Raw genomic sequence first — 12,867 nt, forward strand, 5'->3', positions numbered from 1 at the left:
TCCCACAGGGTTTAAATCTGGGACTCTGCACCATTTGACCCTAGAACTGAAGAAGCTTCTCAGATGAGAGGTGAAACATTTTCAAGCAACTCAAAGAAGTCCAGAAGCTTTTCTTTCCAAGCTCCTTAGACTACGATGACCTGGATGACCTAGAACTTTCACAGACAGATCTGTTCATAGTGGCTTATTGTGTCCCTACAAGATCTGTATACCTATTCCCTATTTAAAATGTTTCATTCTGATACGTTTATAATGTGTTTCCATTTTATAATAAAACTTCATTAAAGACTAGGAAAGCTGCCCTGCATTTTTCTTTTCTTTGGTCTTTTTTTTAGTTAATTGTGAAAGGTGACTGTCTTGAAGTGACAATCTATCAGTGAAGGCTAATATTAAATCAGAATGTAAATGCTTATATTGCAACATTAACGAGGAGGGGAGGAGGCTCTCGGGGCAGACCCAGGACACGCTGGAGAGATTATATCTCTCGGCTGGCCTGGGAACGCCTTGGTGCTTCTCCGGATAAGCTGGAGGAGGTGGCTGGGGAGAGGGAGGTCTGGGCTTAACTGCTTGGGCTGCTGCCCCCACGACCTGGCCCTGGATAAGCGGAAGAAAATGGATGGATGGATGGATGGATGGCAACATTAACGAAGAGTTTGTGTCTTTAAGCAGTTCAGTCTTGAATAACAGAATTCTTTATCACTATTATTATTGCCTTTGTTGTTTCTGTTGCCGTTGCTGTTGTTGTTGTTGTTAGTATTATTATTGACTGATCATAAACTTTAGCAAACAGTTTTTTGTTTAATAAGAAACAAACTTGAGGGCAGATCTACTCCACAGTCTGTCCTGCTGCTTTGAGCATGTACATGACAAAAGAATTTCCCTCGGGATAAATAAAGTTATTCTTATTCTTATTATTCTTATTATTCAGTACGTTGTTGACTGAACAACAAATATCACAGTCCATCAGTAATTTCTGTGTAATCTCATGCATGCGCTTAACTTAGTTCAATAAACTCTGAGTATGTTCAGTCTGATCAGCTGTTCTTGTACATGAAAGTCTGAGTTTTCAGCCTCACAGCTTATTCCTAAAATCAGCGATTCTTGAACACATGTCCTGGAACAGGGTGCCAACACCTGATAAGTCAAGAACGGTCTACATAGAACCACTCATCTTAGTTAAGGCAAATATTAATAGCAGTATTTTACTACTCACATTTTTCTCTCAGAGTGTAAAGAAATGGGCAGAAGCACAAATATCGCCGTTATTTAAAAAGCTCATTGAAAATAATCAATGTCAGGTACAATGGTCAAACCTGTCCACTTTCCTGAACATTTACAGGGGTACACTGCACACCATGGAAAGAAGTGACTGTGACTCAGCGCCCACCATGTTTTACAGATGGCTGCAGACATTCACTATTGCACCTCTCTCCTGACCTCCACCATACATCTTTAATTCAATTGATACGTCAATCAAAATTTTCATATTAGGACACATCATTCCATCAGACCTGTTGTCATTAATTTTCAGTCCAGTTCTTGTATAATTTGGTATACTTCAGCCTTTTCTTGGCCATCTTTCTACTAATACCATTTATTCTGAGGCTCAAATAAAAATCAGATGAATCAACCAAACTTTTATTTCTTAAGGACATGACTATCAGATCCTCCCGATCTTCTGTTGATAAATTTTAGGCATCTTACTTTTTTGTCCTCCACTTTTCCAGTTTCCCTAGATCAGGGGTCAGCAACCTTTAACACCCAAAGAGCCACGTGGACGCGATTTCCACGCAAAAGAAAACACTGGGAGCCGCAAATACTTTTTGACATCTAAAATGAAGATAACACTGTATATATTGTTCTTTACCTTTATGCTTTGTGTGAACAACTAAGGTGTGTTGCTTATGAAATCCATGAAGTGCTATAGAGAAAATTACATTTTATTTATGTAATTAACACATTTTGAACTCTTAAAGAAATATAACAAAAGAAAAGACACCCAGCTGAACTAAAATGATCCATGTAGCAAACAAAAACTGTTGTGAGCCGCCTCCCTTATATCTCCTTTTGTTAGGATGCCTGGGTCGACCCAGAGGTTTTGAGTTTGTTATCATTTCTAGTCTCTGGTTTCTTAAGTTCTGTCTTATGGTTTATGTCTATGTTCTCTAGTTGCTCTGTCTCCCCTGTCAGCTGTATCCCCTTGTCAAGTTCGCGTCTCTGTGTTATGTTTCCTGTTTTACTTTGGAGGTGCGTGTCTCATGTTAATGTGTCTGGCTTTGCTTTCCTTGTCTCGTTAGTCCTGATTTGCCCCAGCTGTGTTTCCCTCCTGTTGCCCATTCCCTGATTGCTCCCTCTATGTATTTAAGCCCTGTGTTTCAGTTTGTCATTGTCGTGATCTACCCTTATCTAGCTGTGTGTTCTGTCTGCGTAAGTGTATTTTGTATTCTTAGTTTTGTTACACTTTTGAGTTCAGCAATAAAGCTGTTTGAGTTCACGTCTGTTTCTGGAGTCTGCACTTTGGGTCCTTTTCCTGCCAACACACAGCCATCACCTAACACCTTTGGGCTTTTGGAGCCTTGACCTGACTTTTAAAAAAATAATTGGAAAAAAAAAAGCACTATGGCTGCTGAAAAATGAAAAATAGATATTTGCAAAATTCTGCCTAAATATATATTTTACCTGGTTAATGTGTGGGGAGGAGGACGCACCTGATCGGCACCCACAATCACGCCTCGCCGCCTAAACGTCTGTGCTCTCTCTGCTGTTGTGTTGGTGTGTGTCGGGCTGTGAGCTGAAAAGCTAGCCGGCTGTATGCGTACAGCAACCGTGTGTGAAAAGTGGTCAATAAAGAGATGCTGAAAAGCATGTTCATGGAAACATCGTCGGGTCTCCCGTGGTATGTTTACAATGAGACTTCTAGTCCTGAACCTCTGCGCACCGCGTCTGCAAATCGGGGCTGTACGAAGTCACTTTCATCTTTACGCAAGCTGTCATCTGTGAGGCGTGAGCGGTGTTTGTTTTTAACATAGTTCACGGTGGAGAATAGATGCTGACATAATGTGGATCTGAAGATCCATAATTGGTTTACCTGGGGTTGAAAGTCTCGATAAATGCACGGCGTTTCAGCGGGTATACCGGCTTCCGCAAGTGTGACACTTATTTTGAGCAATCAAAAAATAATAGAATATAATTTTATATTTATATTTCAATGTCACAATAATCTTCCAATTTAGAACTACAAGTTAAAAAATAACTAACATAAATAAAATACACTTCAGCTAATTACTTAAAAAAACTAAGTTATTTTCCCAAACAACGCGGAGCCGCACTAAAAGGACTAAAGAGCCGCATGCGGCTCCGGAGCCGCAGGTTGCCGACCCCTGCCCTAGATATTTTAAAAACACACTGCACGCCATGCCAAATTAATCCAAGTTTTCAGCTAATAGCTGAATACTGCTATATAATTTTTGTAATTGAATACCCTGTTTCATGTTTCAAAAAATAATCACATTTTTATTCACACTCAACACTAATACAAGAATTTATTGTAAAACTACTTTTTAGGGGTATTGGGTCTATATTTGATCCAGTGCTATTGAACAATTGCATGTATACATATATATGCTACATATATGCTTTGGTTCTATAAAAACACCCATAATCACAGCTTGTGAGTGAGTTAACTTTTTCTTTTCACTATGCTGAACCAAATAACAGCCTGAAGTTTCAACAGTCTTTGACAAACCGAGACAGAAATAAATGTTTAAATTACTACACAAAAAAATATCACGTGAATAAATTTGGAATTTTGATCATGACGCACTGATAGTAAGATCAGAAAGCAGAAAGTCTTTCCTCCAACTCTTCTGCAGACTAAAAGCCAATGCAATGTTTCTGTTGTCAGCACTCACCTGTTCAATTAGTTTGTCGGTCTGTGTTTCTGAAGAGAAATGCTTCTTAAACCGTTCTGCCACTCTGTCTTTAAGATCCACCTTGGGAGCTTTAAGAGTGTCATTGTTGCCTTCACCAGAGGACGGCACAGCTGGAGCTGAAGACAAGTTCTCCAAGACATCACTCAGGAAATCAGCCAAGCCTCCTGAGCCAGCCAGAACCAGCCAGGGGATGGAGTTTTTCAAAGAGAGATCCATTCTCTGAAAGACATTACAAAAACAATCAAAAGAAACATTTCCACAATTTAAATACTAAGTCACAACATTTTTGTGATAATCAACACATAAAGCAGAGACTGTACCTTCAGCATGTCTGCTTCCCCTGATATCAGCATACAAAGGACAGGGATGTCAATGCTGCCACTTCCTTTAAAGAGATACATCAATTTTTAACACTTTTCAATCTTGATAAAATGTTTTTACTAACTTAAGCACAAGTAAATTTCACTTAACTTCAGCTGAATAATAAACTTATAAATCTTAATAAAATATTGTACTCGTAGTATGGTACTATCTCTCACCCCATATGCCTGTGCGCTGCTGGGAAATGTATTCCTCCAGTCTGGCTCTGAAATCTGTTTCTCCTCCTCTGCGTCCCACACTCCCATCGTCCACCAGCAGGAAGGCCTGGTAGTTGTTGTCCAGGTAGCAGGAGTCCCGGGAAATGTTTTGGACATAGTACTTTGCTGGAAAACTTCCCTGCAAAAGAAGAAAAAACTGTTATTACAGTGTTTCTTTAATTAAGATAATTTTCTACAGTGTAATAGAAGCCTGAAACCTTTGGATCCTTTTTGTGTGTTTTAATAGGAGATACAAATACAGCCTGGTCCCAAGACTACACACATGAAGTACATAGTATAGATTTGCCTTACTTTGAGCACTCAATGATAAAATTCACATAATCTTACTAACCCAGAAAGTTGATTCTGTTCATCTGGATGTAGCATTTTCAGGGGGAGAAACACTTCGTTGCCAATCCAGCTGACTTCTTCAGCCTCAGCTGAGGGCATGTTTTCCCAACATCATAAACAGTACATTTGCATAATGGCTGAAACTAACACCACTGAATAAACATTGGGTCAGTTTCTTGATCATTAATATGCATATTGTCATTAGCACTGATCAATGACCATTAATCAGTGGCCATGAGTGCCATCTAGAGAGAGTTGGGGAATGGCTGCAATCACAGCATTGGCCTGTAGGTTTAAATAGACGGAAGAGTCTTGGCCTGGCGAGGTAGCTCTTCTGTGTTGTGCCATTCACTTTAGCCAGAAGCTGTTTAGTTTCCCTGATGTATAAATCATGGCAATCCTGCTGACACTTAACAGCATCCACTTTATTACTCTGTTTGTGTCATGACCCGACCCTTGGGGTGGACTGGTTTTTGGCGCATCGTTTTTTGGGGTATTAAAGCTACAGAGACACAGTGTTTGGAGAAAATGCGTTTCAACTCTTCCGATACTCCTGACATATACAGAATCACTAAGGGTTTTTGCTTAGGCGGCAGTTGTCCTTCTCACCTGGATTGGCTGGAGCTTTCTTTAGGTCCCTTCCTAGTTTTGGGTAAGCTGCTTACGCAATCACAAGAACATCATATCAAGAAGGCCCTGAGTAAATGTGTTTATCCCAGCTGGACATTTGTCAAAGCTGGAAAGGCACCTAAAGAAAGTTCCAGCTGGTCCAGCAGAGATGAAGGACAACTGCTGTCTAAGTGAAAACCCTTAGTGAGACAGTTGAAATGCATTTTCTCTAAACACCGCATCTCCATGGCTTTCAAATCCAAAACACACTGCCCAAAATTGGTCCAACGCAACAATCGGGTCCCCCAACACAAACAGAGTAATATAGTGTACTGGAAAGGTAGTTATGGGCATTGATCAATGATCAGTGGTTGTGTTCAAGGAACTGACCTTGTAGACTATTGTTCTTCAGTGGTGCTAGTTTCAGTCATTATGCACATGTACTGTTTATAAGATTGGGGAAACCTGCAGTCATCTAAGACTGAAGAAGACAGTTGGATGTGTGACGTAATGTTTCTCCCGCTGAAAGCCTTACTTCCAGATGAACAGAATCAATTTTTTGGGATTTACTTACCTGGATGACTGAGCATGCATCAAGACAATGTCTTACTTATCTTAAAATTGGGACGTATATTTACACTAATTATAAGCAATTAAGAAATCAATTAAAATGAGAAATGTAAATTAAATCTTTAAGTGAGCTTTTTGTAAAATAAAGGTGAACACATGTTTAAACGTGTAAATGTCTGTACTACCTGAGGGTTGACCAGCTGCTCTCGTTTTTTCACAAGGCCCCAGGGAGCAATCCCCAACGCTACCACCTTGTTGAGGGAGACTGAAGATGCTGCAGCTGCATGATCTCTTACTGCCTGTCCAACACACCTGCCAACACCTTCACGCAAACCTGTAGTTAAGATCCATGCACCTGAGAGAAACAAGTAGATGGTAAATTTCCTGGTTTAACCTGTATACTAAGTATCACCATCACCATCAACGCCCGGAAAGCAGCGGGTCCAGATAACATCCCTGGTAGTGTGCTGAAAGACTGCGCAGAGGAGCTGAAGGATGTCTTCACAGACATCTTTAACATCTCCCTGAGGCAAGCCACTGTCCCATCACGCTTCAAGACTGCCACCATCATACCTGTGCCAAAGAAACCATCCCCAGCCTGTTTCAACGACTACCGCCCCGTGGCACTGACACCCATTATCATGAAGTGCTTTGAACGACTAGTCATGTCACACATCAAATCCACCCTGCCTCCCACCCTGGACCCATACCAGTTTGCATACAGAGCAAAACGATCCACAGAAGATGCAATCTGCTCTGCCCTCCACCCAGCCCTAACTCACCTGGACAAGAAAGACTCATATGTGAGAATGCTATTCATAGACTTCAGCTCAGCATTCAACACCATAATACCACAACAGCTCATCTGTAAACTGGACAGACTGGGCCTCAGCACCTCCCTCTGCAACTGGCTGCTGGATTTCCTCAGCCAGAGGCCTCAAGCGGTGCGTGTGGGCAGCAAGGTCTCAAACAGCATCACCCTGAGCACGGGGGCTCCACAAGGCTGTGTGCTCAGTCCTCTGCTCTTCACCCTGCTGACACATGACTGCACACCAACCTACAGCTCCAACCACCTTGTGAAGTTTGCGGACGACACAACGCTGGTGGGGCTCATCACCAAGGGCGATGAGACCCACTACAGGAAAGAGGTTGAGCTCCTGACCACGTGGTGCAGAGACAACAACCTCCTGCTAAATGTTAGCAAGACCAAGGAGGTTATTGTCAACTTCCAGAGAGACCACACCTGTCACCCCCATTGACCATCGACGGCGCTGCGGTGGAGAGGTGAGCAGCACCAAGTTCCTGGGGTGCACATCAGTGAGGACCTCTCCTGGACCACCAACACAGCATCACTGGCCAAGAAAGCACAACAGCGCCTCTACTTCCTGCGCAAACTCAAGCGGGCAAGTGCTCCACCACCCATCCTGACCACATTCTACAGAGGAACCATTGAAAGCATCCTTTCCAGCTGCATCACTGTGTGGGGCGGTAGCTGCACTGACTATAACAGAAAAGCTCTACAGCGCATTGTGAGAACAGCTGAGAGGATAGTTGGTGTACCACTCCCTCCCTGCAAGACATCTACACCACCCGCCTTACCCGCAAAGCCATCACAATTGTCAACGATGCAACCCACCCCACAAGACTGTCTGTTCAGCCTCCTGCCCTCCGGAAAAAGATACAGAAGTCTCCGCTCCCGCACTACCAGGCTCACCAACAGCTTCATCCACCAGGCTGTGAGACTGCTGAACTCTCTCCCTCCCGGCTCCCAGCCAGCAGAACCACCAGACTGGCAGGAGTATGGGAAGACAGACTGGACCCCCCCCCACACACACACACACACACACACACACACCACAACAAGGAAACACTCTCCACATTCCTGACTGGAAACGACTACCTCTGCATTACAATTGCACACATCTGCTGCTATATATTTTTAGTATTTTCTTTAGCACTATTTATATTATTTATTATGTGTGCCTATGCCAAGAGGCACACATATTACTATTCGTCGGATTTATTATTCTTATTATTATGTGTGCCTATGCCAAGAGGCACACATATTACTATTCGTCGGATTTATTATTCTTATTATTATTATTATTATTCTCCATCTTCCGCCTAAATTTTCCGCAGCCAGCTAAACACGAAACTATCACGCCCGCAGTTTTGAGACAAGCTTCATATATGTTACCTCATTTTGTGCGGCGGATCTGGAATGGTGTGCTATGACTTTTGGTGTTTATGAATTTTATAGTTTTAAAATATTAATATTTTAGTGAAAATTTTCCCGCTCCTCTGCCAAACAGTTTTGACATTAGGATTACATATGTTAGATCATTTTGTGCGGCTGGAGCTGGACTATTATGTTGTGACTTTTGGTGTTTATGACTTTTATAGTTTTTAAATATTAATATTTTAGTACAAATTTAGGCCAATTCATCTTTTGGCGCCAAATAAACAGACTTCATTTGTGGTGTCTTGGCTCTCTCTAGTGGTATACCGGGAGTAGTACAGCCGAAAGATTTATCCTTGTGTTGAAAACTCCATATCCCACAATTCATAGCACGCCTCTACAGAGTGAACAATGGCGGCCACCACTTACGTTTTATATGTCTTTTATTCGTGTTTCTAGGTCACAAAATAAACTTTTAAGATATTTTCAGGCGAGAATGTAGGTGTGTAAACTTCAAATATCTGCTTGTTTTATCAAGACATCCCATATTTAGCGACAGTGCTCTGACGACGTTGGTCCTGCCTGACAGCTAGCCGGCTACCTAGCTAGCTGCCGCGCCTTGGCTGCAAATGGATAGCGAGGGACTCTCTCTGTCGTTTCACCTCCCGGCAATCTCGCAAATGCTCGCACAGAATCGGAGTTACAGCTGGATGTGGAAAAAATAACTGAGTTGTTTGGTGGTGCTATAACGCCGGAGCTACAACAGTGGGCAGCTATCCACCGTGTATGACAGAAAGGACATGCAGCGACCGCCCGATCGACCGGTGTTTGCTAACGCGGAGGTCAATCGTGGATCAGGGAAAGCGAAGGCAGGAGCGTGAGGTGAACTGAATTTCAGGTAAGAAGTTATGACCTGCACTCTATTTGGGTCAGATATAAACCGAGTTTAGGTGTAGTTTATTTAGCAGCAGTTCTCTTATGTGTTGCTGATAGCCGGCTAGCTAGCTAGTGCCGCTAGCATAGTTAGCTAGCACCGCTAGCGACCCTTCGTGAAATTATATAGCTATCAAGCACCCAGGCTTGGCTTATATTGAGGCGGGTGAAACTCGTGTCAGCACCCGGTCGCCGCTGACAGTATGTGTTTTAGCTGGACTTATTTTTTCGCTTATATGGACCGATGATTTATTTATTTATTCATTTTAGTAACGGTATAAACAGTGAAAGGTGGTGGATTGGCCAGATGTAAACTTCAAATATCTGCTCGTGTTACCAAGACATCCCATATTAGCTCTGATGTTTTCGGTGCCTGCAAAGAGCTAGACAGGTAGCTAGCTAACCCGAGCTGGCTGTCTTTTTGACTCAGGGTCATAGCTGGACTTATTTTTCGTTTTTATGAGCCGATGAGGGTTTTTTTTATAACGGTACAAACAGTGAAAGGCGGTGGATTGTCCAGATGCTGGTCGATGTGGAAAAAATAACTGAGTTGTTTGGTGAGTCGCTGACGCGGAGCTACAACAACGAGGGCAGCTATCCACCGTGTGTGTCAGAAAGAACATGCGGGGAACGAGGCGGCGAGTAAACTTCAAATATCTGCGACCACCGATCGACCGGTGGTAGATCGTGGATCAGGGAAACCGAAGGCAGGAGAAGCAGGCGGCTGGCGGTCGGAGCGTGAGGTGAACTGAATTTCAGGTAAGAAGTTATGACCTGCACTCTATTTGGGTCAGATATAAACCGAGTTTAGGTGTAGTTTATTTTCGTTGTGCTGACTTTTTACAATCAGTTATAATAACTCGTACTGCGTGGTAGCTAGCACGATGGAGTTTCTATACAGCTGTGTGCGCGCTAAGTTACTGATGTTGAACTTTATGACAGCCTCCCCTGTCATTCTCTCGCCTGTTCAAACTTCAGTCATGAAACTGATCAATGATCGGCTTTTCTCTCTTGTTTGTTTATCGCGCTAAACAACAGCAGCACGTTTAAGCTTGATCAGCTGTTGTTAGAATTCATTTGATTTTAATTTCTAGTATCAGCTGATGTTTGCTGGAGCCACAGCTGTAGAAGCGGGTGGTCGAAACCAGGAGATGACCTTACTGAATCATCAGAGCTGAACTGGTGATGGAGAAACAGGTTTACCTTTTTTTTAGGTGACATGAATGAGTTGAAGGAAGTTATGAACTGTTTCTGAGAGAAATAAACACCAAGCTCCTTTTTTATTTAGCTGACAGCTGGTAACTGTGCAGGGGCGGATCTAGCAAAGCTTTTGCCAGGGGCCAGGTAGGGCATTAACAGAGAAAGGTGGACACAAAGATATACTTTTCTTTCTTACTCTCATACAGGAGTGCAGAATTATTAGGCAAGTTGTATTTTGAGGAATAATTTTATTATTGAACAACAACCATGTTCTCAATGAACCCAAAAACACATTAATATCAAAGCTGAATGTTTTCGGAAGTAGTTTTTAGTTTGTGTTTAGTTTTAGCTATTTTAGGGGATATCTGTGTGTGCAGGTGACTATTACTGTGCATAATTATTAGGCAACTTAACAAAAACAAATATATACCCATTTCAATTATTTATTTTTACCAGTGAAACCAATATAACATCTCCACATTCACAAATATACATTTCTGACATTCAAAAACAAAACCAAAACAAATCAGCGACCAATATAGCCACCTTTCTTTGCAAGGACACTCAAAAGCCTGCCATCCATGGATTCTGTCAGTGTTTTGATCTGTTCACCATCAACATTGCGTGCAGCAGCAACCACAGCCTCCCAGACACTGTTCAGAGAGGTGTACTGTTTTCCTCCTTGTAAATCTCACATTTGATGATGATGGACCACAGGTTCTCAATGGGGTTCAGATCAGGTGAACAAGGAGGCCATGTCATTAGTTTTCTTCTTTTAAACCCTTTCTTGCCAGCCACGCTGTGGAGTACTTGGACGCGTGTGATGGAGCATTGTCCTGCATGAAAATCATGTTTTTCTTGAAGGATGCAGACTTCTTCCTGTACCACTGCTTGAAGAAGGTGTCTTCCAGAAACTTGCAGTAGGACTGGGAGTTGAGCTTGACGCCATCCTCAACCCGAAAAGGCCCCACAAGCTCACCTTTGATGATACCAGCCCAAACCAGTACTCCACCTCCACCTTGCTGGCGTCTGAGTGGGACTGGAGCTCTCTGCCCTTTACCAATCCAGCCACGGGCCCATCCATCTGGCCCATCAAGACTCACTCTCATTTCATCAGTCCATAAAACCTTAGAAAAATCAGTCTTGAGATATTTCTTGGCCCAGTCTTGACGTTTCAGCTTGTGTGTCTTGTTCAGTGGTGGTCGTCTTTCAGCCTTTCTTACCTTGGCCATGTCTCTGAGTATTGCACACCTTGTGCTTTTGGGCACTCAGTGATGTTGCAGCTCTGAAATATGGCCAAACTGGTGGCAAGTGGCATCTTGGCAGCTGCACGCTTGACTTTTCTCAGTTCATGGGCAGTTATTTTGCGCCTTGGTTTTTCCACACACTTCTTGCGACCCTGTTGACTATTTTGAATGAAACGCTTGATTGTTCGATGATCACGCTTCAGAAGCTTTGCAATTTTAAGACTGCTGCATGCCTCTGCAAGATATCTCACTATTTTTGACTTTTCTGAGCCTGTCAAGTCCTTCTTTTGACCCATTTTGCCAAAGGAAAGGAAGTTGCCTAATAATTATGCACACCTGATATAGGGTGTTGATGTCATTAGACCATACCCTTCTCATTACAGAGATGCACATCACCTAATATGCTTAATTGGTAGTAGGCTTTCGAGCCTATACAGCTTGGAGTAAGACAACATGCATGAAGGGGATGATGTGGACAAAATACTCATTTGCCTAATAATTCTGCACTCCTGTATAAAATATTTAGCTTTTATTAAATAGTTATCTGAATCTTACAACCAAAGTTTGTATAATAATACACAAGATTGGCTGTAGACCATTGTTCATCATTCAGAACACTGTGTAAAAATAACAAAACACAAAAAGTGAATGCAAAAGTGCATAAATATTTATTTTACGTGTTTGATATGTGTGGCGGGCGTGGTCTGCAGTGCCGCTGCAGGGGAGGTGAGGGCATCTGCAATCACACCTCTCGGGCGTAGTCTGTGCTCTCTCGGCTGTTTTTGGGTGTGTGTCGGGCTGTGAGTTGAAAAGCTACAGCTGGCTGGGAGGGTACACCAACCATGTGTGAAAAGTGGTCCATAACGTACTGGTTCAAAGTGTGTTCGTGCAAACATTGTCGGGTCTGCCGTGGTACAGAGGGACTTCTGCTTATGAACCTGTGTGCACAGCGTCTGCAAATCGGGGCTGTACAAAGTGACCTCATCTTTACCCAAAACTGTAAGCTGTCATCTGTGAGGCGCGAGCGGTGTTTGTTTTTACCATAATTCATGGTGGAGAATGGCTGCTCTTCTGAGTTTTGCTGTCTGTAGCCGTATGAATGGAAAACTACACAGATTAGCAGCGGCATAGGCACACATAAAATTTCTTCTGAAATTTTCGCTTTCTAGTTATTATTATTGTGTGGATGCCCTAAAAGGGCTTCCACACTATTGAGTTCCTGTTTCTCTTTATTCTTTATTTTTCTTTTTCAAGTTGCTTCCGATGCG

At 42.6% G+C, this 12,867-nt stretch overlaps 1 protein-coding gene across 1 annotated transcript in view; it reads right to left on the reverse strand.

Moving 5' to 3' along the window:
- The window catches only part of LOC116315015 (transient receptor potential cation channel subfamily M member 4-like), a 42,261-nt gene that overhangs the window by 14,625 nt on the left and 14,769 nt on the right, over positions 1–12,867 (reverse strand). The window contains exons 5-8 of the mRNA XM_039616590.1: positions 6,226–6,395; positions 4,472–4,649; positions 4,253–4,317; positions 3,912–4,151 (exon numbers count right to left, since the gene is read on the reverse strand). Coding sequence (XP_039472524.1) covers positions 3,912–4,151; positions 4,253–4,317; positions 4,472–4,649; positions 6,226–6,395 — 653 coding nt within the window. The remainder of the gene's footprint in view (positions 1–3,911; positions 4,152–4,252; positions 4,318–4,471; positions 4,650–6,225; positions 6,396–12,867) is intronic.

Source organism: Oreochromis aureus, linkage group 8 (genome assembly GCF_013358895.1).
Source record: "Oreochromis aureus strain Israel breed Guangdong linkage group 8, ZZ_aureus, whole genome shotgun sequence".
Lineage (NCBI taxonomy): Eukaryota > Metazoa > Chordata > Actinopteri > Cichliformes > Cichlidae > Oreochromis > Oreochromis aureus.